This window comes from Nasonia vitripennis, chromosome 5, assembly GCF_009193385.2.
Source record: "Nasonia vitripennis strain AsymCx chromosome 5, Nvit_psr_1.1, whole genome shotgun sequence".
Classification (NCBI taxonomy): domain Eukaryota; kingdom Metazoa; phylum Arthropoda; class Insecta; order Hymenoptera; family Pteromalidae; genus Nasonia; species Nasonia vitripennis.
Window position 1 is genome coordinate 20,960,221 of NC_045761.1, and position 25,956 is coordinate 20,986,176.

At 37.4% G+C, this 25,956-nt stretch overlaps 5 protein-coding genes across 11 annotated transcripts in view; 2 read left to right on the forward strand and 3 right to left on the reverse strand.

Moving 5' to 3' along the window:
* LOC100124125 (GTP-binding protein Di-Ras2) overlaps window positions 1-18,950 on the forward strand; it is an 87,635-nt gene extending 68,685 nt beyond the window's left edge. For 4 of the 6 annotated variants that reach the window (XM_008209356.4, XM_008209361.4, XM_008209357.4 and 1 more), the window contains 5 exons: window positions 7,928-8,404; window positions 8,658-8,895; window positions 9,375-9,520; window positions 10,285-10,550; window positions 10,799-18,950. In XM_008209356.4, the coding sequence (XP_008207578.1) occupies window positions 8,709-8,895; window positions 9,375-9,520; window positions 10,285-10,550; window positions 10,799-11,003 (804 nt within the window). In that variant the 5' untranslated portion in view covers window positions 7,928-8,404; window positions 8,658-8,708 and the 3' untranslated portion in view covers window positions 11,004-18,950. Of the gene's footprint in view, window positions 1-7,927; window positions 8,405-8,598; window positions 8,896-9,374; window positions 9,521-10,284; window positions 10,551-10,798 lie in introns of all 6 variants that reach the window. The other 2 variants (XM_032601000.1, XM_016985906.3) reach the window with 1 other exon arrangement.
* Window positions 656-1,354, reverse strand: LOC116417602 (ankyrin repeat and protein kinase domain-containing protein 1-like). Its single transcript, XM_031931409.1, has one exon. It carries the CDS (start codon window positions 1,352-1,354, stop codon window positions 656-658), a length of 699 nt encoding a protein of 232 aa, XP_031787269.1.
* LOC103316310 (ankyrin repeat domain-containing protein 6-like) lies at window positions 1,481-2,035 on the reverse strand. Its single transcript, XM_008209464.1, has one exon. The coding sequence runs from the start codon at window positions 2,033-2,035 to the stop codon at window positions 1,481-1,483; it is 555 nt and encodes a 184-aa protein (XP_008207686.1).
* Window positions 18,951-20,020: 1,070 nt separating the features above from the next.
* LOC100124123 (U4/U6.U5 tri-snRNP-associated protein 2) lies at window positions 20,021-22,462 on the forward strand. Of its 2 annotated transcripts, none has more exons than XM_031930899.1 (9): window positions 20,021-20,118; window positions 20,294-20,563; window positions 20,637-20,812; window positions 20,882-21,107; window positions 21,185-21,471; window positions 21,548-21,676; window positions 21,747-21,808; window positions 21,881-22,103; window positions 22,187-22,462. In XM_031930899.1, exons 1-9 carry the CDS (start codon window positions 20,094-20,096, stop codon window positions 22,235-22,237), a joined length of 1,449 nt encoding a protein of 482 aa, XP_031786759.1. In that variant the 5' UTR covers window positions 20,021-20,093; the 3' UTR covers window positions 22,238-22,462. The 2 variants fall into 2 exon arrangements, with proteins under 2 accessions (XP_031786759.1, XP_032456892.1); XM_032601001.1 differs by lacking the exon at window positions 20,021-20,118 and adding an exon at window positions 20,128-20,225 and having other exon boundaries at window positions 22,187-22,455.
* On the reverse strand, window positions 22,321-25,940 carry LOC100124121 (regulator of MON1-CCZ1 complex). Its single transcript, XM_008209348.4, has 11 exons — window positions 25,778-25,940; window positions 25,588-25,701; window positions 25,068-25,227; window positions 24,689-24,994; window positions 24,437-24,611; window positions 24,203-24,365; window positions 24,011-24,116; window positions 23,786-23,939; window positions 23,653-23,716; window positions 23,180-23,575; window positions 22,321-23,114 (listed from the first exon to the last, which is right to left on the reverse strand). The coding sequence occupies exons 3-11, from the start codon at window positions 25,209-25,211 to the stop codon at window positions 22,559-22,561; spliced, it is 2,064 nt and encodes a 687-aa protein (XP_008207570.1). The 5' UTR covers window positions 25,212-25,227; window positions 25,588-25,701; window positions 25,778-25,940; the 3' UTR covers window positions 22,321-22,558.
* Window positions 25,941-25,956: the final 16 nt, after the last annotated feature.

The following is a 25,956-nucleotide window of genomic DNA, read 5'->3' on the forward strand; positions in this document are numbered from 1 at the left end:
TATTAGCCATTATACTAACACTAAGTACACTTACACTACTTAATTTAATTAATTAATAATCGAAAATAATTCCCACACTTTATGCACTGTCCTGCTGAGTAATATAAAATTAGTTAATGTTGCCAAACCATAACTTTTGCATTATAAAATTTAAGTGAGTCTTGTATCCTTGGAAATCGGGCTACCGACAATCAATTTAACGTCTTCTTCGGTCAAGTATGACAATATCTTTTCAAAAATTCCATCGTTCGCATTAGGAAACTGCAAAATCACTCTCATTACAGAGGTAAATTCCTCTATCAGTTTCCGTCTAGCAGTAGCTGCGTTGAATTTTGACCTCAATCGCGAAGCATAAATTAGATACGCGCTTTGAATCAGCTTTTTAGTCTCGAACACTTTCACAATTTCCTGATTTCCGGAGTAACGAGCCACCACATTCAGTGGCTGTGTCAGTACGGAAAAATATGTAACTGACGTACCTCGGATCATGGCAGATTTCATGGCGCTGAGCTCGGTTTGACACTTATGGTAGTGCCTCTCGGCGTTTGAATCTGCCTTTATCTCTTTCAGGTTGAACTAATCGAACAACCTCTTCTGCATCTTCGCCTCAACCTCGGCTGCAAACTCAATAATCATGTTTCTAGTCCTGATGTCTCTATTGATGATCGTTAAGCCGAGGATCGTCGAACGTTGCCCTGGGAGGTCGTGACTGATGAAGAACTGGTGATTTAAGTTGCTTCCAGATACAAGCAACAGTCTGATCACCCGCCTTTTCTCCTTGGCGAAATTGGCTCGGCTCAAAGCTAAAATATAGTGGCGTATAGCTCTGCGTATCCTCGGCGTTAACGATGGCACCCATTGAGATTAACCGCTGCACGTTCTCTCGTATGGACAGTTGGCTCGCCAAGTGTAACGGCGTGTGACGTTGAAAGCAGCACTTATCGATTTCAACTTCACTCTCCAACACCAGGTTCATCACGCCTTTGTCGACATTCTGAGCGGCGAATGAGAGAGCATTACGTCCGTTGTAGTATGACTGGCAAAACATTTTTTTGAGATCAGCGTTGTACCGATCGATGCAGAGCCTCACCAGGTTGACGTTGCAAGAGCCGAAAATGTAATTGAAGGACGTCAGGCCGATGTTGTTTCGCTGGTCCAAGTCGCTTCTAGACTCCAAAAGCTTTCTTATAATACGTTTGTGGCTGTTGCCGATGTTGAGCATCGCGGCCCAGTGCAGAGCTGTGCTGCCCAGTTCCAGAGTCTTCAAAGCGACATCGGCGCCTCGGTTCAATAGCAACTCGACCACCGCCTCGTCGCAGCACAAGACTGCGTCGTGCAATGCCATTGCTTGCATCCTATTGCTGCCGTTGACGTCGGCGCCAGCGTCGATCAGGATCTTCACCAATTCTAGGTCACCCGTATATAAATAGCACACTGTAGCAGCGAGCACTCGTTGCTGTCCTTGGCGTCGGCGTCAGCTTTAGCGTTTAGCAGCACTTAACGAGTTGCTCCTGGCCTCTAAGGCCCAATTCAGAGACTTCAAGCCGTAGAAGTCCACTTTGCTGTATTGCTTGCCGTTGGGTATCATGTCCTTCAGTGTGTCTACATGACTCTTGTTGGCGACGGCGAAATGCAACGGAGTTTCACCAAACAGATTTTTGAGGTGAACATTGGCACCGAGCTTTATCAACTGAATAGCTTCGGGTACGCGATGATACTGGACGGCTATTTCCAGGGCAGTCTCACCTGTGAAGTCTTTAGAGTCGATGTGGCAGCCGGCTTTAACGAGCCGCCGGATGACTGCTGGATAACTGATGAAGCCTATAACTGCGGCGTGTAGAAGGGTTATATCGCCTTCAAGTGAACGAGCGTTGATGAGCAGTCCGCCTTCTTTGAACAACTGTTTTATCATTAGTACGTTGTCGTCTTCGAAGGCTTGGAACATCAACTGTGTGCGATGACTTCTGCGGTTTAGAGTTAGACGCTTCTGCCTCGGGTAGTGGACGAAACGGGCGGCTTTGGTACTTCCTTTCATCGTCATAACCAAAACGTATATAGGATCGTTTTCAGGTGAAAAACTTGGATATTGAAACTTTTCACACTTTCTGATGCCGACCTTGCTTTTCGAGCTCTGAGACCAGACTGAACTGATACTATGAACTTGTAATATATTTTGTAGTATAGCAGCGTATTCAGCTATGTTATAGGTGCGACAGCCATGACAGAGACGCCAGTATGCGTCTCTCCCACGGCCGCCACACCTGTAACATAGCTCAATACATGTAACTATGCTAGTCTGCCGCGTACTAAGGTACTTGGCGTAGAGAGCGTGGAGGGGGATCGTTATTTAACCAACATAATTTTTCGCATATATACTGCGAATTTTGTAAAACCGAAGGCATTTTTAGAATCCACAATTATTGCAAACGTTTTGTGCTATACTTTTTATAAGTGTGGCGACCATGCCCAAGCATCTTCATGCTAAAATCACGTGACACCCACTGCTAGCGCACCGGCAAGTTTGAATGCTTGGAAAAAATCCTGAGTATGTTCGGAAATGAAATTTCGGTTAGTAGTTAGGTTGGTAGCCCTACGCTAACCAACCGCCCGACGTTCAGCGCGTGTAAACAGTAGATGGTTAGCACATCTGATTGTTCGGATTTGGAGCAAGTCAATGTTATTGCAATAAAGTATAAAGTTGATCTATTTATCAAGACATTATGAACGTAATTGAGGTGTTTGATGATATCCTATCATCGACCGATTCTGATAGTGATGAACAAAGTGATGTAGATGAAATGTTTGATGACATTTTCGATGATTATGAAGCCAATGATTATCGTATTCCACGAGTTGAAAATTTTATAGTTAATGTTATCGATGAAATTTAATATACTTATAACCTCAAACCTCACATAGTCACATGGCATGCTCATCAGTCACCATCGCGGAAATCAGCTCGCCTAACCGTCTATTTTTTACACGCGCTGAACGTCGGTCAGTCGGTTAGCGTAGGGCTACCAACCTAACTACTAACCGAAATTTCATTTCCGAACATACTCCCTATCTAAAAGAATTGATCGCGTCATCTTGAAGGACAGTGAAGAGTAATTCTGATTGGCTGTTCATTTTCGCGCGCGATCTGTGCAGATGTATGAATTCCTAACCCCAAATAGTGTATATTGAGAAAATATATGATACGATAAAAAGAACGCGCGAAGCGCGTCTAAACTTGCTAGTTATTTAAAGTTTGCAAATCTGGAAGATATATACTTATTTTGGCTTCTCAGTTGAATATCACGTTCAAACATAAAACTGTTTCATTTTATTATTGTCAATTTTTGATAAATGTTACTTTTCTCCGAGTGCGTCAAATAGCATATTTACCAAGTGCACGTGAAAAATATTACTTTTAAAAGCTAAAACAGTCTTTTAATGCACTTAAAAAATCATGTCAACAAACATAGATTTTAAAAAATCAGGCACACTATTTACTAATAACTGATTCTACGCAAAATACGTATATTTTATTTTTAAAGAATTTTCATCCAAGCCGGAAAATTTTCTAGGCAGCGAATATGTAGCAAGGGCGAATAGGACGTAATGATAAATGAATAAAATACTCTTCTTGCAGAGACTACGTAAAATCGCTTTGAAAATTGCAATCTCTCCCTGTATATCATTTCCTAGTCAACATCTCAAAAGGGAGCATAATATACGTTGAATTTTCTATTAGAATCATTATACTGAAGCAAGCTATGGGCCATGCTTCAAAATAAATAACAAGTTAACGAACTGCATTCAGTAACGAAACGGATAAACTAGATAACGCAAAATCGGCATTAGTATTAAAACTTAATATCTGGATACTGTCGCTGCTAAACTCTGCAAAAGGTCAGTCGCCATCAAAAGGATCTGCATGTACACGAGAAGCGGTATCCTAAAAGCCTTACTGTATAGCTAAGAAGGAGGTCTTTGTTCTCTTACCATGCTAAAACAGTAAGAATAAAAATATAACACGTAGAAAATGTTCAAAAAGAAAAAGAATAAAAAAATGTCCAAGTACTCACTTTCAAAAAGACAGATTTATTTCTCTTTTATATTTCAAAAGATATGACATAGAATTGAAATATTAATTTATGAATCGCGCTAAAGAAAAATGTTTATTAACTCGTTAAATATAATAAATTGCTTTATAACTCTTTTAAACAAACGTTTGCTGTTGAAAATGTTTGTATGATTGAATCGAAATACAACAAAGTAGCTTTGTGTACAAGCACCCATACAGAACATTGGTAGGTAAGCTGCAGTTGAAACGAAACTTTGGAAAATAAAGTTTTCTAAACTTTGACTGAGACTGAGAATCGATGCAACGCGATAGCAGTGAAAGGAACACTAATGATTTTCCTATTGATTCTCTACACAGATTGCTTTAATTAAAAACATGAATATAGGCAGGTACTACCGAAGTTTCCTTGCTATAGCTTTACTTTTTTATTGGATCCGTTGAACTTTAGTAGACAAAACCTGAATTCAGAAAAGATAGGGAATAGTAGATAAAACCGTTTAACTGGCATTATAGTTACAATTAAAAGAGGTTGAAATAAATTTTCATTCATTTTTGTTTGATGAACGAATAATTATTTTTATATGAAACTTGAATCCTTATGGTACAGATTCAGCTCGTATAATCGCGACGTCAAATTTATTCAAGGGTCTTTCGCTCAAATCCAGAAATTATCCGAGATTTAAAATGAATTCTGACAGAATAATCTCTCTCGTAAAATTAAAAGAATTTGTTTTCAACAAAAATGTCAGAAGTTTTAAAGCTCATTATACAGCTATTATAATTTTTTAAGCTCTTTGCCTTTATAATAAATCATTTCAAATAAAAAATTGAATTATTGCATTTTATGATAAACTATTATTCATTGTCAATTTTTCGTAGTTGGACTTCATTATGTTAAAGAATATGCAGATAAATTTGCACTTGTCAACATTCTAAATCAGCTGCAAAGTGTATTTCAAATATACAAACTTGTAAAAAGAACAAATTCATAACGGATGCTTCATTCGTAAAGAAAAAAAAGCTCATGTTTTGAAAAATAATCAGTTCGAAAACTTTTTAGAGTAATTCGTATGCTTCACATCGATAGCATTCGATTGACCTGAATTGCAACGTCGAAGAGCTAAGATTCTCTCTCTCCCTTCGTTGTACCGAATGAGTAATACATTAGGCCATGTTTTAATATTAATTAACTCCATGATAAAAATTCATTAAGAAGCTACTAAGTACACCTCCAAAGTACTCTCAATTTTCTATTTTCCAATAAAATATTTCTCCATCCGTATAATCAAACTATTTATTATTACTTATACGTCACCGTACCATCGCCCAAAAGCAATCTCAACCAAAAGCGTTTCTCAATTTCTTCGGCTGTCGATCGTTGCAGCAGTGCATACGCACAGAGCTGTATAGAGAGTCGGAAGGCTGGAGGTCCTCGGAGACAGCCCTTTTGACGCTGACTCCGAGCCAACGTGCGAGGACAACTCACGTAGGTGGCCTTTCCCTTTGAACGAGCGATGCAAAGGTACCGGTTGCCATAGCGATATAATGTCAGGATATAATGCGCTGTCGTGCACATCGATGGCGTGATCGCATGCTTTTAATATACTTCAAATTAACGAAAATCAAATTAATGATTGTTACTTATCGTGTAAGTGACCTCTCCTTATTATTTAGGATCTTAAATATTTTTGAGGTTAGAAAAACCAGAACATTTCGACCAATCAGCGTTGCTCCGACGTCTCCTTAAGAGATGGTTTCAGGACTTCACCTTTCCAAAGCTTCCTCTAAGAAAAACGCGTCGCAATTTAATATTCACACGTCACAAGCATGCACGACACTTTGCTCAAACAGAAACAAAGCCAATCGCACTATATACGTATACAGCACAGAAAAGCTGTTGCTTCGCTCCTCCCATAAGCTCAGACGCTTTAGAGGATCAAGCGCGCAACAGCTGAGGCACATCCGCGTGTGCAGAGCACTTTGTTTTCACGACTCGCTTCGACGCTCCTCTACGATTTATCGTGACAAGCGTCTCGAATCCTCATATATATAAAACCGACTTCTTGCTGTATAGGATGGAGGATTGAGTTACGGGTGTTGGAGCGAGATATTCCGGGGAAGAATACAGTATAGGATTTTTTTCTTTTATATTTCAAAGAATAGCGAGCGGGAGTTTTGAAATTCGATCGGATTTCGAAATTCTAATCATTCGGTTCATTGACTGTGGCTTGTGTTATTCTTTGGCGGAGAAGAGTTTTTCTGTAGCTTCTGGATTTATATAACGAAGGTTTTCGAATATTGACAACCGGACGTTTTGAAAAATTGAAGAATTGTTCGGTCGAGTATGAATCAGAGAAAAAAATAATTACTATTAGAATGCGCAACGCACACTGGATTACATCAGGTCCATAGAACACAACATCGAACGCCAATCACAGCCGTAATGGTTATACTTCAGCGATGCGTTAAAATTGGCGGAGGTCGTTAATATTCATTAAACTTCGCGTATGCAGGTGCCTCGATTCTATTCTCAGCCAGGCTGAGCAATTATTTCGCTGACCCGGAAAGTCTTATGTGCTCCGAGCACATAAAATACAACAGATCAGACATATGCAGCCTAGGTAGACCCTTTTCAGTAGCAGTATGCGTATACGCGCGCTAATTGCCTGGATTGTAATTGGCCCTGTTGGGATGATTCGGTTTAACAAAGCGTGTACTACGTAGTTCATAACAACGATAGTTGGTATCGGAGTATAACTTTTTAATTATTATTTACTGGACTATAGAATTTTTTGTATACGAAGGATCATAAGGGGCTGCAGTTTATCAGGATTATACGCGGCAGAGCGTATATTACACGCGAGAAATTTCCAATAAAAGTTGTCGGGCGTATACGTTCTCGTATTCACAGAGGGAAGAGACGCTTGATCAAAAGCGCGGATACATCCTTCTCGCGCGCTCGTGCGAGTTTCATCATCGATTTCCAGTCGAATTTTTCAAAAAGAACTTCGGCCTTTGTCGCTTGTCCTCGGGAAAACCTAAACTCTCCGCCGCTGTACATTTCTCGTAACTTATTCAAGCAGCTACACACGTATCGGCGGTCAGTATATAGCAGTTCTCAACTCGTTAATACCTGCGCATAGCGACGAGAAAAGCTTTTCCAAACTTTTCCCGCGCGGCGTGTGTAACACGAGAACGAAATTCATTTGAGCTTTTATCTTGCGCACATCGTGTAGAGCGCGAAAAGGAAAATAATCGAACCTTCATACAACATAAAGTAGAGAATAATTAATCAAATTCCTCAAAGTGAAGTTTTACCGAACAATATCCACTCTTTCCCGAATCGAATAACCAAAACAATTATCCGGTCGAAATTGCGTCGAGGCAAAGCTGTCCGTACACGTACATCGATGAAAACCCGCTCGTGTGCGTGTATAGGTATACATACATAGTACACCGCGTGCAAAGGAAAAAAGACGCTCCGATTTGAATAGCTCGCAGGACTTTCTCACCCTACTCGTCGAATTGACGTGTGCGCGCAAGGTTGCCCGCGCGCACGTGTACACATGCGCCGGCCACGTATTCGTGGCTTGTAATTACGAAAGTTTTACGCTGCAAACGCGCGAAAATTGATTTCGCCACGATTTAGCCGGGAGAACAGGCCGCAGACGAGGTGTATATACGTACTAGCTGCTACCGTACCTCTGTATAAGCTCTCTTTGATTTTCGCTAAATGGACGCCGGCCACTGGGCACAAAGCCGTCGCTCATAACTTGATTACATGGTAAACCGTGTGCGCTGAGTAGTGGTTGGTTGAAATCGATTGTTCGCGAATAAAAAATACTCTCTCTGTTTCAGATCGCCACAATGTAAAGCCATCCTCGTCTGTCCTACGTCGAGGGAACTGACCGGAAGATCCCGTACGCCCTCGAGCTGATTATACGCGAGGGGAGAGAACCTCCCGAAAAAATAACGAAGTCGACGATACACCATGTAAGAAGTCGTCACAGACAGGTACCCGCTGGGCGCCAAATATTCCGGCCGGAAATCAAAGGGTCGATTTATGCGCGCGATTTATCCCCGGCTTGAAGTGCTACCGCACAGGCACAGGATTAACGAGCTGAGAGAGGAAGAAGATTTTTCTCCGCGTCGAGATATGACGAGGGCCGACGCTCTGGTCAGGATAGAGCACGTATAGATCCGAGATACGCGGTTCCGACGCCTCTCCAGAGATAGACAGATATGCGGATACGCTGATGGGATGAGAAGGACTGGCCGCTTTCACTTGGAAACTCATTCTCCCAGACGAGGATCCTACGAACTCTGTGATACGAGGTAGTAAAATTCATCATATGCATTATATATCGCCTTCATCTTTCCACGAAAAATATGCATACGTATCACTTAAACACCTTCCATCAATAAATTTCACAGCCGACTTAGCCTCCCCTACATCAAAGCCCTATCCATTCCAGCCGAGCGAGCGCGCGGCCGATCTCGTATTTTTTCATTTATCCTCTACCATATAGCCGTAATACGCGTCCAAGCACTGACCATACCGCCGGCATCTTCGGCCTGTCTCTCGCAGAGCGTCATAGATAGACAGAGAAGCGAAGAAGCGAAGCGTGCAAGCGGAAAAATGGCGGATTACGAGAGGATCCGGCTGGTGGTGCTGGGCGGAGCTAGTGTTGGGAAGAGCGCGATTATCCGGCGGCTGCTTGGCCAGGGCTTCAGCGACAAGTACAGGCCGACCGTCGAGGATCTCTACTCCAGGGAGTGCATCCTCGGGACACTCACCCTCAAGGTCGATCTGCTCGACACGGCTGGTGAGATTCAATTTTTATTTTTTCCTTTTTTTCTTTTACACGTGGATTCGATGGTTTTGGAAGGATCGCTGGATGTATCGATTTATCGAAATTTGCTGAGCTTTAGTGATTATTATTAGAGCTGACGTACTGCGTATTGTAGACTATCTATATACGAGGCGTGTAACTTTGCCGCGCAGCGTTGCAATGGACTAACTTCGTTATAACGTCACAAAGTCCCGTAAAACCATCAGGGGAAGTTTAACGCGGGTTAATCTGCTTCAGACAATCTTACGCCTACTGTCGTTCTTTTGCTATTGGCGCGTGTAAGGGGATTATCGAAGCGAAGTATCTTTGGGACGTGAATCAAACGAGTGACGTGTTTAGCGCGCAGTTTTCACCGCAAACGAAGAGATGAATTATAACACAATACTCTTAAAAAATTTTAAAATAGCCCAGGAGTGCTATCGATTAAAAGTTCGTTATATTGTCACCTACAGGCGATCAGCAGTTCCCGGCTATGCGCCGACTGAGCATAGCGACAGCCCATGCCTTTCTCCTTGTCTACTCGACTTGCTCGCTGGCGAGCTTCGAGTGCGTCAAGCGCTGCTTTGAGGAAGTCCGAGAGCAAAGGGCCGACTTTCAGGTGAGTCAAACACACATACACACACACACACGCGCGCACGAACACTCGCCCCAACAACAGCCTCGATGCCCTCGATTGTTCCCGCAGTAGTACAAGCAGGGATTCGGTCGGACTGGCTTTGAAATCGATCGTACTTCTTTCCATCCGCGCGTTTTGAAACGAATTTTTCCGGCATTGAGATAATAATAACGGGATTGTTCGATGCGACCCAATGGAAAATCTGGGACAAAGTAATCAAAGCTCGTATCGCGTGTGTGTATTTTGATATAATTGCGTCGCATTTTCTCAAATAATCAATTCGCCGTGGGTATACGCGGCATAATAGCGAAGTTTAGTTTTCAACTATATATGAAATTGCCGAAGGCGGTAGAAGCTCGCTCTAAAATCTATTAAAGCCATTGTACAGCGTAAAACATAGTTAGATGTTTTGTTTTCAGTATGAAATTTTTGGAAGCCATATACTTTTGTGAGTGGAGGACACCTCGCGAAAATTATTACAGTGTTTCTATTCAATCGACTCTCTTTGTCGAGTCGAAAGCTCGTAAAAGCTCTCTCGACTAATAAAATGAAATGGAAACATCGTGAAAAGCTCTTTCCCAACCCGCGAGCTCGATTTCGGAGCCCCGCGCCCGAGTTTGTCAAAGAGCGGCATCGATATCTGCGGCAAATTACGTTTGCCCAGCCGTCGGTCCGAAATCCCTTGGGTCAGGAAAAAGACACACCCAGAGCTGATCTCCGTCTCGCGTGTATACATCTGCCCGCAGGAAGTGCCGATAGTGATAGCCGGCAACAAGCTCGACCTGTCGCTGGCGCATCGGGAAGTACCGATCGAGGACGTTAGCGAGTGGCTCTACTGCGAGTTGCCAAAGCTCAGAGCTAAGGTGATCGAGTGCTCGGCGAAGGACGATTACAATATTAAGGAGATATTTCGCTGCTTTGTCACGCTGTCCAGGATCGTGCCCAAGAACCCGACCGGAGAGACCGACGAGTCGGGATTGAGGAGACGATGCTCGGCTTATGGATCGCGGAGGTATGGATATGGAAATTTTCAACGATATACCCATACCTTAACGCAGCCTCATTTCAAACTTCCCTTTCTCGAATCGTTGAACTTCCGAAAAGCCTGTGCGTCCTCCCGAAAGTCTATCCCGCACAAATCCCACCTTCTCTTCCATCTCGCTCGCAGTGTGCCTCTGCATCCCGTCCCTTTTGTGTCAACCGACACCGAAAGCCAATACGCTTGAGCGATAACCTCGACTGCACCGTTTGTTCCAACAGCGCGAGGCCAGGGAGTCCTGGCAGGTCCGGGAACGGAAGCCCGAGTAGTCCGAAGCAGGTGCTGGCAGCCCAGGGTTCGAGCGTCGTCACCGTCGCCGAGGAAGTAAAGAGCAAACCTCGGAGCCGTAGCCTCATCAGGCGCGCCTCTCGCAAAACCAAACAGCAGATACGAGACGCTCATGCCGAAGACTGCAACATCTCCTAAGCTAACGAACTCGACGTGTGATATAAGTGAGCTTTCGACGAGAGCTTCAGCTTGATTTTGAATTTGTTTAGTAAGGACGTCCTGCAGTGAAGAGAGTCGAACTTTTGACGCGACGTGTATGTGATGGGACGAGGAAACGAGTTTCTCTGATGTTGCGCTGGATATAACGATGTGGATGAGATTGACTTCTATAGGATATGAACATCGAATTCAATAATATCATGCAATGTGTTCGTATTTTTGTTAATCGGGGAGGATTGAAGGAGATCGGTCTCGTTGAATGATTTTTCGATCCGCGTCAGTAAGTGTAAGTCGATTCTTATGATTAATCAATGAACATACAGACGTTCTTCGTTGACACGAGAAAAAATTAAAGCAAAAGAGTCAAAAAAATATCCTTTCAAATCACACTCAGCAAACAGCAACGAGCAAACAATCACAACCGCGTAATAATCATCGTAATCATAAGGTTAATTAAAATTTCCGTTTCGCACGCACGAACCGCACCTGCTCACCCTAATCGCGACGCAATCAACTACACAAGGGACTCTAACTGCGTAATTCGCATAGCATACTGTGCTCTCAACGAAAATTCCTATTGTACACGCGGGGAAAGAAGTGTAAGCGGGCGAAAAGCAACAAAGCTGAGATCAAAGCGGGAAATTCCGGGGTCTAGCCTCTTCCAATGCTGTATTATGCACTACGCGAGGGTCGAAAATAGCCGAGCTTACACACAAGCGAGTCGCGGAAATGCAGAGTAGAGAGAATCGCGCGCGTACGTGGACAAAGGACGTGACACGAGCTTCGCGAGTCGTGACAAAGTAGCTAAAAAGAAATAAGCGAGCGAGAGAGAGAGAGAGAGAGAGAGAGAGAGAGAGAGAGAGAGTTTATTATTCTTTATTTTTTATTCTTCTGTACGTGCGTTCCGAGAGAGGATTTCCATTTGTATTTTGTGTTTTTGAAAACGGGATTTTTCGACGTTACTTTTTGTTATGGTATAACTCTTGGAGCTAACGATGGGCTTATGTTTTCTATAACGAATCAATTATCTTTATCAAACCCGATACTTTTTGTAACACAAACGAAGCTTTCAAGCTTCCAAAGCGAAAAGACGTATAAAAAAAGCGCAATCTCAGATTTCCCGAATTTTGACGAACGAAATAATGCTCTCTCTCTCTCTCTCTCTCTCTCTCTCTCTCTCTCTCTCTCTCTCTCTCTTCATTCAGGACTAAAAAAGTCCGATCGGCTTGACTCTTATAATTGGTCCGCATCTCGCGCATTTGCTGCAACAAAGAAACTCCACGGTCGCGCGCGTGTCCAATTAAAAAGAAATGATGGTGCACGCAAGGACGCCTCCGAAAAAAGTCCGACGAGCTGAGAGAAAGAGAGAAAAAAAATCCTTAATAAAGCATAAAAAAAAGAGGCTCGTGAAATTACACCGGCTCCGATCTTCGTACAAAGGGAGAAAATCGCGTTGCAGGCGGCTCTTTTTCGGCTGTAGACGGGATAAAAAGGATTATGCCTCGGGTGTGCGGGTGAGAAATTAACGTTCATAGTAGTTTAGGCTTCGGTTGAATTATAGAACTTTGTAATATTTACGCGATTTTTAAGGGACGAAAGCGTTTCTTTTGTTAAAGCTCGTCCTTTTTCGAGGCCACTTGGTATGCGTGAGAGTCGGGGGCACAGGCTTGGAAAAAACTTTCTTTACGGTGTCGCACCGCGCTAACTCAATATAAAAAAGGAGAGAAAGGGAGGACTAAACAATGCAGTGCGCGTAAAATTTCAAGACACTATCAGCCACTCCACTCGAGACATCCCCTCTTCCCGAGAGCTCAAACATATTCGCTTTGACCCGCGACTTGTCCCACATATTCCGCCACTACGGTTAACTCCATTATCGCGTAATACAACGCGGTACTTGCCTACACGGCGGTAGAGAGTCAGTGAAGAAAGCCGCCTCTTTGATAACGCATATACAGGTCGAGAGCGCAGGAATGAACGAGTGATATCGCGAAAATTGAGGGTAGAGGGAGGCGTTGGACTGTGACTAATTATTATTCGCGGCTGCCGGCTTCTCGAACGCGCTGAACTTAATCTTTTGGAGTGAGATTATGAGGTATATAGTGTGAAGATGCTGCTTTGGAAAGTTCCTTTCGATATTGTTATCGGGATATTATATTATGCGTTTGATTTTTTATACGTGAGTTTTGACGTCAATCTTGAACGAACTTATTTTGCGTCGTTTTATTAATTATTTTTAATGGCAATTAAAATGTAATGTGTATAATTTTATTCATTGACTGATGTTCTACAGTAAAACGCAATTATCAACGGTAACTCGATCGAAGCGAAGAATCAATTTGTGCAAATTTTGCGCATCGTTACATGCAAATTTGTTTTCCAATAATTAGTGCATCGCGTTCAGGCCTTGTAAATTATTGATAAATTTTCGAATACAACATTATTATACAAGCGGTTACCGAAATTCGGATCATGTTGGTTTTAAAATTTTGAAAGGGATATGATTAAAAATTCTTATTCGGAGTATAATAGCAAGCTTTCGAAAATAATAATAACATGTAACGTATATATTGCTTATCGACAAAAGTTTCATCCGGGCTGTATTCTTAGAGCTAAAATTATCAAAACTATGCGGGCGGGGTTTCGTAAATAGAGCAAACAAATTGAAAAATGATGCTCCTGAAAATTTAATTTAATTAAATATCAAATTCAGCGTGGGATATAATGAATTATATTATTATTATTAATTAATTACAAATGTATTTTACTTTCTCTTTTCATTTTTCATTTTTGATAAGAAATATTTAATTAGTTAAATATTAAACATACTTCGAATTCAGTATTATAATATCGAAGCTGTCATCTCCTTAATTAAGAGCAGCAATTTTATTATATTTGTTGAAGTGTAATATACTGCCATTTCAATAATCAAATTAAAAATTCGTATCAAAAAATACAGGAAAAATTAAATAACTAAAAAGAAATTTCTCATAAAAAGAATATCTTATTCTCACACGAAACCCTTTTCCGGGACGCGGAAAGCCCATCGAACCTCATCAACAATAAAAAGAAAGTATACACGCGGTATATTTGCCCCCCAAAAAATGTTCTCGAGATAAAAATCTGCGCTCCTCTCGTTCGGCAAACTTCAAAGAGCAAGTGATAAACTCGCGCCAAAGAAAAAACAACATCGAGATTTTCCTCCCGTATGTTATAAACGCACCCCTCGAATGTCCTGGAGGACTCGCGAATATGGGCTTATTGCGCATTTCTTAGCCCGAGAGGGGGATGTATCTAGAAGCGACTGACGAACGATCTTTGGATTTAGCATAAGGAAAAAAGGACCCTTCGCTCTTGCGAGATATCGTTTTATCGATTGACTCCCTTCGAGGTCGTCATGGGGCGCGAGATACGCGGCGTCTCGATTTATTATGTACATCTTTTTTGAACTGGTGCGTAAAAATTAAGGCCAATAGTCAAGATTAAAATCAGGGGGTGGTTTCATGGTTTGGCGGGAGTAGCGTAGTTGCTTGGAATTTTCGTTGAGAGCGCGTGAGAGAGGTTTGAGCTGGTTTTAGAAATTGTGTTAGTAAAAATGAAAATCATGCACCATTTACAGTTTACCAGATTTATATGACAGTAGTTATTGTTTGTGACTATAGGTGCATCATGTAAGTATAAGATAACGTGTAATCGAAGTCTTATCACAAAAGCAAGAAAATAAAAAAAACGATGAACTTATATAGAACTTCAATTTGAACAATATGTCGGTATGCTTTATTTTGTGAAACGATTATACTAAACGAAGAAAGGTATTGTGCTTGTTTCAAAAGCACTTCTATTTTGAAAGAAGAAGAAAAATATGAAAATTGCAATAAAAAAAACAACCGATATACTTGTATAGACGATGTTGCCATTCATGAAAAGACCCAAAATCTCACATTCCTATATAATACCGACAGAAATAAAAAAGGAATACCTGTTATATGCTATATAAAAGAATATTGTTAATGTTGAAGATGTATGATTAATACTTACGAATCAACCAAAAAATTATTATTATGCAAACAAAATTATCTGCATATGCTAGCTTGTCGATAGTGTACTTTTGAGTTTCTATAATTTATTCTTAAACTGCATAAATTTAAGATTTATCAAATTTACACATACATATATAGTAACAATAATGATAACAACCGTCCCATATGATCAACCATCAGATAAGTAGAGAATAATCACGTTTCTTAAAATATGTAAACGTAAATAAAATTGAAGAAATGCAGACTAACGAAGAACGCTAGAAAAGGAATTTCTCATATCACATACGATTGCAAGATATACTGTACAAGTATATTACGTATACACGAGTTAAACAAAAAAACGAAGTGTATTATAAAAGTCAACAGGAGAATACACTTTATATTTAAGCGGAATACCTCGTCGTTAAACTTTACAGATTATGCATATAACACACGAGTTTGTGTGTTTCACTCATTTTATAGAACTGTAAATGCAAGTTTGTCATTCGAAGGCAGATCATAAAGACCTGCGGCTGTAAGATTTATAGGGTCATATAGAGAGATGTTATAAATATAGACATATACTCATACCAGTTTTTAAAGTTAAGAGAAAAAACTGTCATTTATTTAATTTCTTTCATTATTTCTGTTTTTTACTTATTAATATCTTCAGTATTATATGCAGAATTTTTTCTCATCAAATGTAACTAACGTTTTTTTTTAATCGAATGAGTTATAAATAGTTATGAAACGTTAATATTATCTAACCAACTATAACATAAAAAAGAAATAGATTCATCATAAAAATATATGGAAAAATACGTACAAATTAGTACAAGGAATTTCTATATATTTTTATACACTTCTTGGTAGAAAAGTAGCCGAAATAAGCAAATTCTTGAGTAGAAACTAAAAAAATTTAGCTTCACAATTAGCTAATTTTCTACCGAGATAAAGTACAGTGTGCATAAATGCAAAGCATATATCGTCGAAGGACTTTGAAAAGTGTAAGTTTTTATAATTGAAAGCCAGTGCGTAAGCTTAGTTTAACTTTCCGGCGAATCTCTACTGTATTCGCCTGAAATATTAACTATATCCATCTAAATTCAGTAAAAATTTAATTTACTTCAAGTTTGAAATTCGTTATTCAATTACATTATTTATAGTCTATAATATAACGTAAAAAATATCATAATTTCCTGTTGAAATGATCCGATATAGATTAAAGTTGTATCTTATGATTAGGACTTTCTCATAACTATAATAACGAGAATTCCATTTATTAACATACTTATATAATAATAAATTATTATAAATAGGATTTTGTATGCTAAATAAATATTAAGTTTCATACAAATTATAAATTCAAAAATAATTATAGCGCAACACATATATATATATATATATATATATATAACTGAATAATTTAAAGAAACTTATTATATTTTTGGAAAATTAATAAATGGCACATTTCGTTTTTTTCAGTTTTTGAAAATTGAAATATTTTATATTTCATGCTTTGAGAACCAAATTTTATAGAGTATATGATATACTGAAGTATATATAGTTCATAAATAAGTTATTGAATTAAAAGGGTTAATATTATCACGATATTCCTAATGAGCATAAATAAAACAGTATAAAGACAATGCATTTATCGCGATAAACTTATTTAGGTGCTTTCTTATACTTGCCATAATACAAATGAATTTTATATTCGCTGAGCGAAACGAGAATGATAAATATTAAAGTACATAAAAAGAGTAAAACTGTACTGATAAAAGACTGCAGTGCAAAAAAATTAAAGTAATTTTATTTAGTTGATCACATTATGTGCGATTAATCAAATCTTAAAATATTTAAAGATAGTGTAAGTATATAAGTTATCCGATTTCATTGAGAACACGTGAAAAATTACGAAAGAAAAAATAAATATAATCGTAGGATGTGCAAAATATAAAATAATCAAAAATTAAATCCATACAATACACATCAATGATATATATGATGAACCAAATCCTATTATTTTATAAGGTATATATTTATGTTAGCACAAAAATAATCTACTCCAAAATCTATTTTAAAAAATCTGTATATATAAAAAACTAATTTATATATATAATAAAGCTAACGGAAAACATATATACAATTATGTGTAAACGGTATTCGTATAAAATCTTGGAATGTGATTCCACTTTATCATTGTGTTTTATCTATAGAAGTCATTAAAAAAAATCAATTCAAGCAAACAATCAAATATTATCTATAGCGAATCATTAATTATTATTTCGTTTTAATTGCTACATTGATTAACTGATTTTCGTTATTGAAGTATAAATAACGATTTAATACTTACACATTAAATCATACTTTATTATTGCACTATTTTTAACATCAAAATAAATATGATTTGAGTAATTTCAGAAAGTCGCTTATAAATAACTATACGTACACATAATACAAGTTACAAAGTAACTGTGAATTCGCATGTATATGTGGAGTTTTTATTGTGAAAATATTATGAATAAAACGTTGAACCAAGAGGACCATTGTATACCTATCCTATACATATATACTTCAAGGAAATATTTAAATTATATAGATTGCATATATGAAAGTTTTTTTCAAACACCTGATGAATTTCACTGCGTTGTCTGAAATCGTAATAAAAATGCGATGCTATAGATATAGTTAATAGATTCATCATAGAAATATAGATTTTTTGTTTATCGCGTGGAGCACGAATTTGTCTCAAAAGTACTTTATGGATAGCCATGTATATCTGTAACTGTCTATAGCTGTGTAGCCAACAAAAATTGTACTTTATCGCACAGATCGCAAAGGTAATAAATTATATAGAAAAAAAAATGAGACGAGAAAGAGATATATGTAAAATTGAACTATATATCAACAATCATAAAAATAAGCAATGGTTGCATTAAAAGAAATAGTTCAAAGTAAGAAGCTGTTCATAAAAGTTGATAGCCAATATAAGAATTGAAAAATGTCTTTGACCCATTCAAACTGAGTGTCTCTCCGTCTCTCTCTTAAAGTAACTAACCAAACGAGCACTAGAACTTTCCAAATTTTTTGCACCACTCGAAATGCCCCGAATTTCATCGATCTAGCTATCGAAAATAGAAGTTTAAAAAATTGCTTAGTTTTAGAATATGCAAAATATAAGTATATAATTTAATGAAATTAAAAAAATCTTATGCAAAATGTCTCATGGTACTTATATTATATCGACTGAATTTTGATTGTGTATTATAAGTAGGTAATATCTTATGAAAATTATGCCTCAATATACTTATTGGTTGAAATATTTAAACATTTTTCAACAACTACTGACGAACTTCGTCTGCTCCACAGTAGTCTTCTTGAATTAAAAAAATTTATGTGAATATTTTATAAACTTCAACTACGAATTTTATAACAATTATTGCTTAAAAAAGATTATCCTAATTACATATTACAAATAGAATTTATTTCTCAAATAAAAATTATTAATGGCTACGAGAAACGAACAAATCTTTTGTTATCCACTCAGAACAGTGAAAACGCTACAGCTATATAGTATATTTAAATTTGCAACTCTGAATTTTGCGTACCGCGGTAAAATAATAATTTTGTACAATAAAAGCTATATCATATTATGCAATAGTAAAAAGGCCGGGCAAATATCAAAAAGTTTGCCTCGAGTGCGCATCTCGGGGCTCTTGTTAATTTCCTATCTATTGTAATAGCGGCAAACTTGCCCTTCTATAGTCAAAACCGTCGTGTCATCCCCGAAAGAGTCGACTATCGGGTGTGTATACACGCTGTACAATATTGTTTGTCAAAACAATAAGAAGAAAGACGAAAAGTGATCTAAAAGTACGTCAATAAAGACATTTTAAATAAGCTTCCCGCTGCGTTGGCGCACTTTCATTACTTCTGACCTATTTTCCTCATCCTTGATTGTCAAGTGAAAGCAAATAAGTCAATATTTGATCTTATGCGCAGCTGTATATTCGCAGGATGCATGAATTCATTTAACGTAAATATAGCGAATCTAATTGTCCATCAGCATCTCGTAAAATCTGAAAAATATTTGAAAAGAAAAAAGTTTTCAGATATAATAATTGACGTCGAAAGCTTATATTTTCGTATAATGAATCGGCGTCTATACTGTTCATTACGATACGACGATCGTCATTTTCTTTCAAGCCTTCTTCGGCCGCGGATCGATGTCGATTGGGTGCTTCTTCATGCTTCGACGATCGACCACAAATCACAATGATAAAACACTTCACGTGCCAGCAGCCAGCAATATTGTACCGTCGTATAATAGGTACAGCTCGTGCGGTTATATATCTATATCCTCTATTTTAACGAGACACTTTTGCTGCTTTTTATGCATGCCAATACATACTTTCATATACGGGCCAATGTGAAAATATTTGAATTAATAGTAATAATGCGAGTTTATTTCGTGAGGAAAAACTTATAGATACTTCTTTTACATGGAAGAAAGTTTACAAGCCTTCGCGCGCGTGGACTATAAATTACAAAATGTTCAATAAAATATACAGCACATCGATGTAATGAAACTTCAACTTTTTTTTATTCGACTTGCAGCTAGTTTACTAAGAAAATGAGAAAATCTGCGCTGTCACTGAGTATACTTACTTACTTGGGAGAGAAAAAAAATCGATCAAGATTATTTTTTGCATCAAATTATATACAGCATCGAGTAGAAACAAAAAAAAAAACACTTCTTCCGAAATCCTGTTTGTACGATCGAAGCGAAAACTATGTTAGCTTCAAATGAAGCTCGCCGCCTTCGACGCGAGGGCGACTATATCCTATAGGCAATATGGGGGCGCTTTTACATGTGTATATATATATATATATATATATATATATATATATATATATATATATATATATATATATATATATATATATATATATATATATATATATATATATATAGGCGGTATAAGTATACAGTGTTTACCTCAGGAAGACTTACTTACAATTGACTACTTATTGTCAGTGTTTTACAATGCCAGATAATTACGAAGATGAATGTAAGTTCAACCCACTGTACAATAATCTTAAACATAATTTTGTAAGTAGAGAACATAGCTATTAGAAAATAACAATTATGTGAAGTATGAGACTGTTATTTTTATAGGTTAGGGTCATTTGTTTGTTGACACTTGTTTCGAATAAATAGATTCTTATGCTGATTTTGGTTTTTAGCTTTCAATGAACAAAGGGCAGTGGTGCCCAGATTGTGTCCTTATTTGGATACAATAAACAGGCAATTTCTCGACTTTGATTTTGAAAAGTTATGCTCAGTCTCGCTTTCGAGGATAAATGTGTATGCGTGCCTTGTATGTGGCAAATACTTTCAGGGCAGAGGAAACAATACACATGCTTACACTCACAGTGTAGCGGAATATCACCATGTTTTTTTGAATCTTCACTCTCTTAAGTTTTACTGCTTACCGGATAACTACGAGATAATAGGTAAGAACATTGCCAAAGAAAGAGAATATGCATTAATTTAGTATCATACATAATTCATCTTATTTCATTGCAGATTCATCGCTCGATGACATTAAATATGTTCTTAACCCAACCTTTGATAAACATCAAATTGCTCTACTGGATAGCAATGATAAGCTTTCCAGAGCTATTGATGGCTCCATGTACTCTCCAGGGATCATTGGCATGAACAATATTAAAGCCAATGATTATTGCAATGTAATTTTGCAGGTAATATAATATTTTAGTAAAGTTGTCCTCAACATCAATTTCCTACTTAAGTCTAAATCATTTTAAAAGGCGCTGTCTCATGTCACACCGCTGCGTGACTACTTTTTGAGGGAATCAAACTATTCAAAGGTTAAGAGGCCACCAGGAGATTCATCGTACCAACTTATTCAAAGGTTTGGAGAACTTATGAGAAAATTATGGAATCCACGTAATTTTAAAGTACATGTAAGCCCTCATGAAATGTTACAGGCGGTAGTTTTGTGGAGTAAAAAGAAATTTCAATTCACCGAGCAAGGTACATAATTTTTCTATTAAAATGAAAATAATGATAAAAATTAAAATAAATAATTAGTAACTTGATTGAAATTTTAGGTGATCCTGTGGATTTCCTCTCGTGGTTCCTGAATGCTCTACACTTAGCATTAAACGGCACGAAAAAGAAAGATTCTAGTATAATATACAAGACATTTTTGGGGCAAATGAGAATTTATACACGTAAAATACCACCACTTGAATTAGAAGAAAGCCAACGAAGTGAACTTTTGAATACAGTTGAATATGGTGAAACTGTGACAGAGAGTCCATTTTTGTACCTGACTTGTGATTTGCCACCTCCACCTCTTTTTAAAGATCAGCATGCAGAGAACATTATTCCACAAGTAATTTTTGTTTTCACGTTATGCACGTTTATTTATTTTTATTACATTGAAATAATAAAAACTTTCATCTCTGCAGGTCAATTTGTACACACTTCTAAACAAGTTCAATGCAATTTCTGAAAAGGAATACAAGACATACAAGGAAAACTTCATGAAGAGATTTGAAATCAGAGAACTTCCACCGTTCCTGATTCTCTATATCAAGGTAATTGCAATTCTGTCATTATAATAATATAAAACTCTGTTATGAATTTACAAAAATATTTATTTTTCAGCGATTTACCAAGAATACTTTTTTTGTGGAAAAGAATCCTACAATTGTCAACTTTCCTGTAAAGTATGTATCTAACTATCTAAATCTCCTTACATAATTATAAAAGTACAAAAATAAACATGTGCTATCTTTCAGAAATGTTGATTTTGGAGATATCCTCACACCAGAGGTAAAGGCAATGCACCCTCATACAAATTACGAACTCGTGGCCAATATTGTTCACGATGGTGAACCTAGTCACGGTACTTACAAAGTGCACATATTGCACAAGGCTACTGGACAGTGGTACGAGATGCAAGATTTGCATGTCACACAAATCTTGCCACAGATGATCACATTGACTGAAGCATATATTCAGGTGAGTTACAATTTAATTGATAATTTTCGCTATTCTTACTTTTGATGCGTTTATCAGAACTCAAAGATTATTTTCATTTTCAGATCTATGAATTGAAGAAAGACGATATAAAACCAACAAATGGAAAAACATGATCGTGACTTAAAAATGTTATACCCTGTACATACAAGTTTTATAAAATTATAAATAATTGATTAAATAATTGTAAATTTTGAAAAAATTTGACTTGTAAATGTATCATAGATGACGGAAGTCTATAGACCGATTGATGACAGATGTTAAGCAAGTTTGGCCACACTTAATAAGTGAATGGGTGGCCACAGTATATGCATTAAATATTCATACCATATTAGTATAAATGTCCTTACTTTATTTAACAATTAAATAATCATAAATATACATTTCGTCCTTAAAATTTACATATACTTATGTACATACATGATCACATCAGGATATCAGGCTCCTTCACTCAAACCCGAGATGTTGGACAGATTCGAGTTCGAGTCCGAGTTGCATCCGTTATTGTCCGTCGTTTGGAAGAGCGTCTTAAAATGCTGCACATAAGCCTGGCACCTCTCGCTTTTGGCGAAACCGGTGGTGTTGTGCAACCTGAGGTTCCTCTGTTCGAAAAATTTGTAGACAGAGTAGAAAAGAATAGGATCACCGTCGGCCTTTGCCGCCTCGAGGAACTTCCTGGCACAGACTTGGTCGGCCTTGCCGACACTCCGAACGTAGCGTAGCACCGGCAGAATTTGACCCTTGGATAGTAGTACCTCGATTATTTCCTCGTGCGCATTTCCCAGTCGTTTGAGCATGTCCAAGGCAAGCTGATGAGCAGCAGGATAGAGATTTTCTAAAGAGAGCAGTAGGCAGGCCAAGGGCTTTGAATCAGAGACTACGTGGTACTGTAGTAACTGATGAAGTTGATAATAAGCCTCTTTGTGTACCAGTGTTGTTATTACGAGCTCGTATACGTAGTGTTGTACTGGGATTCCGTGTTCTGATAAGGATCTACATGAAATTTCAATAGTTATAAAAGCTATCAAACAGAAATTTAGTTTTATAAAATAACGTACCTGATATATTCAAGGAGTACCCAAATAATCATTTTGGAATCAATCGTGCCCTCGGGAAATTTGGATAGAATGTGACTATACATGTCACTTTGATCCAGAAATATTTTGTACTTGAAATTGTCGGGTACCGTGGTAACATTTTTCGTATTATTCAGTAACGGTGTTCCCATGACACTTTGAATTTCATTTTCTAAGTGATTTCTGTACACAGTATTCAATTTATCAAAAATAGCGGGCATATCTATTAACGACGTGGGCATTCGCGTTACGAGATCCCTTATTACTTGAATTAAAATTCGCTTGGCATTATTATTCTTTCGTTGCATTAAAAATTCAACAAGTTGAACTTTATCAGGAATAAGTTTCACTAAGGAATCTAACCTCAATTCCATGTACCTAATTGAAATGAAAATTATAATTAAAATGTTGGCATATTTATAATATACTATCATTAGATAATGTAGCTATCTTACCACAAACAACCAAGTTTTGCGTCAATTACGATATTTGGCTGGAAAACGACCCAGTTTGGAGAATCTAATTACTTATTAAGGAAATATGGCTAACATTACCTTTTTTAATATTGAAAACTTCAGAAAAGGATACATAATTGACACGGTTGATTGACGTATTCCGATATATTGGGACCAGGAACTCTCAGACTGCATGGTTTGATAGGTTTTGAAGGTGCAACACTCACATGATGAAGAACAGTTCCATCACTTACACCAGGCAGCATTATATCAAATATCATAGACGTCTAAAAGTGAAAAATTTCTGTATTCAATATCTGCATTCATTTGTTTTTCATACTAAATCGTTAAATCTTACTTTAGAAGCCTGGTGATGAACTATTATGAGATTATCTACAACGTTAATGGCAAATCTGCCACTCATGTCAAGCTTGAGAATATGACTTTTTCTAATGGTCACCATTCTAAAAATGATGTTTGTTGATTAAAAATTGAACATTTGATTTTTTGTATCTTGTATTAGCAATCATTAAAAGTTTATATAACTTACTTATGAACTGTATATACATAAACAAATGCTGATCCAACTGGTCTTGCATTGTCACCTGGTTGGTGCCTGAGAACAATGATACAGGGAGTTGAGTATAAAACTGCCAGTGCTACGTCTCTTTCAGATACAGCAAGCTTTCCTGGTTTTGTAGACATTGCTTCCACTAATGAAGAAATAATTTGTTTTAGTATGTATGTCAGTGGTTAGACTAAATAAATGTATCTATGAACTTACTTTCAAACTTTGTTATCTTGTGCAAATTCCCTGGAGTAATGTACAATGCCTGCATTTGATTTCCTAATGTTCCTGATGAAAGTAAGACCATGTAGCTTTGTGGACAAAATATAAACCAATTAACTTGTAAACTTAATGATTTTAAGGCTTTTACACATCGTTTTTCTGGAATGACCTATCCGTAACAGTAAAGAATGTTTTATTATTCTATTATTATTCTATTTCAATGCTTCTTTCATCATGAAAACTTACTTGGAAAAGTTCAACACCATGATCCGTAACAAACAGTATCTCGTTACCATGTGTCCACACAAAACCAAGAATTGTAGCATTCTTTCCCTTACATGATTGAGAATATTCTACACCATCCAAGGAATTTCCTGAATTATAGTTTATGAATTCTACTGAAGTAACACTTCGCTGAATAGCCAGAATATTCATATCTGGAGAAAATTTAATAGAAATAACGGGTCCTTTGTCATCCATGCGGAAATTGATATTATGTTCAGGACCCTTAACAAGTACACCTGTAACACCTCCTGACCTGATCGCAAATACCTGTAAATCATAATTACATTAGGAACAAATTTTTTGGATAAAAACAAATTCTGCTTTTTCTTTTATTACGTACTTGCTGCTTAGAATCATCAAAGAATACATCTGTAACATCGTTAACAGGTTCAAATTTGACAGGTTCTGGTGACAACTCTAAATAATAGTCGTCATTTGTTTCTGCCTCTGGCGCAGTAGCATCTAATTCATTTGAGATAGACATTTTTGCCCTTGTTTGCCTGTTAAACGAATCATGAAAAATAAAAATTAAAGAGAGCCATAACAGATTTGCTTAGTTTAATGATATAATAACGAAAATATGCATACAACTATTTGCATAAACATTGAGGTTAAAGTATCATTTTTAATGGATCAAAACAGATTGAAAACCCGTTTCATATACATCGAAATGTATTCATAAAATGATAGACAAAAACTTGTAAATCAAATAAATTCCTGAGCTCAAAATAGTTGATATCTTTTTAGAGGTTAAGCAAAAAATTGCAGGTTTCTATTAAGAAACACCTCAAAGCAGATTATGCAAATCAATAATAATCGCATCCTTACAAATACGTGTTTCTCAATTCGTATGCAAATACCTCGAAATTTATTCCAAGTCCATGGAAAAAGGATATCCAAAAATCTCGCTCATCTAACAGGTTTTTGACGTTTCCCCCTGCAAGCAGACGGTTTTCGCGCAGACATCTTGTGCACTACGAGATAACATAACATCAACTCCCTCTTGCCAAAATAAACAAAGCACAAAAAAAATCAATAAAGCAACTTTACTTAAACGATGCCTTGTCGCACTTAAAACTTTTTAACGAATCCCGTAGAGTATCGTTCGACTGTAAAGCTGCAGAATCCTGAAAATTCCTCCCGCGTCTCTATACTTAGTATAATAGAAAACAAAAACACGTCATCTCCTCGAGATAAAGCGGCTCCTTTATCTATATAGTCGAGACTCG

Bases quoted from the DNA above. Each gene is read 5' to 3' on its own strand.
- LOC116417602 (XM_031931409.1), bottom strand. From the start codon at position 1,354: ATGCAAGCAATGGCATTGCACGACGCAGTCTTGTGCTGCGACGAGGCG.
- LOC103316310 (XM_008209464.1), bottom strand. From the start codon at position 2,035: ATGAAAGGAAGTACCAAAGCCGCCCGTTTCGTCCACTACCCGAGGCAG.
- LOC100124123 (XM_031930899.1), top strand. From the start codon at position 20,094: ATGCCAGATAATTACGAAGATGAAT. The intron at 21,472-21,547 runs GTAATTTTTGTT...TCATCTCTGCAG, and splicing joins CAGAGAACATTATTCCACAA to GTCAATTTGTACACACTTCT. The intron at 21,809-21,880 runs GTATGTATCTAA...GCTATCTTTCAG, and splicing joins ATTGTCAACTTTCCTGTAAA to AAATGTTGATTTTGGAGATA.
- LOC100124121 (XM_008209348.4), bottom strand. From the start codon at position 25,211: ATGTCTATCTCAAATGAATTAGATGCTACTGCGCCAGAGGCAGAAACA. The intron at 23,940-24,010 runs GTAAGATTTAAC...TTTCACTTTTAG, and splicing joins TTCATCACCAGGCTTCTAAA to ACGTCTATGATATTTGATAT. The intron at 23,717-23,785 runs GTATCCTTTTCT...ATAAGTAATTAG, and splicing joins CAATCAACCGTGTCAATTAT to ATTCTCCAAACTGGGTCGTT.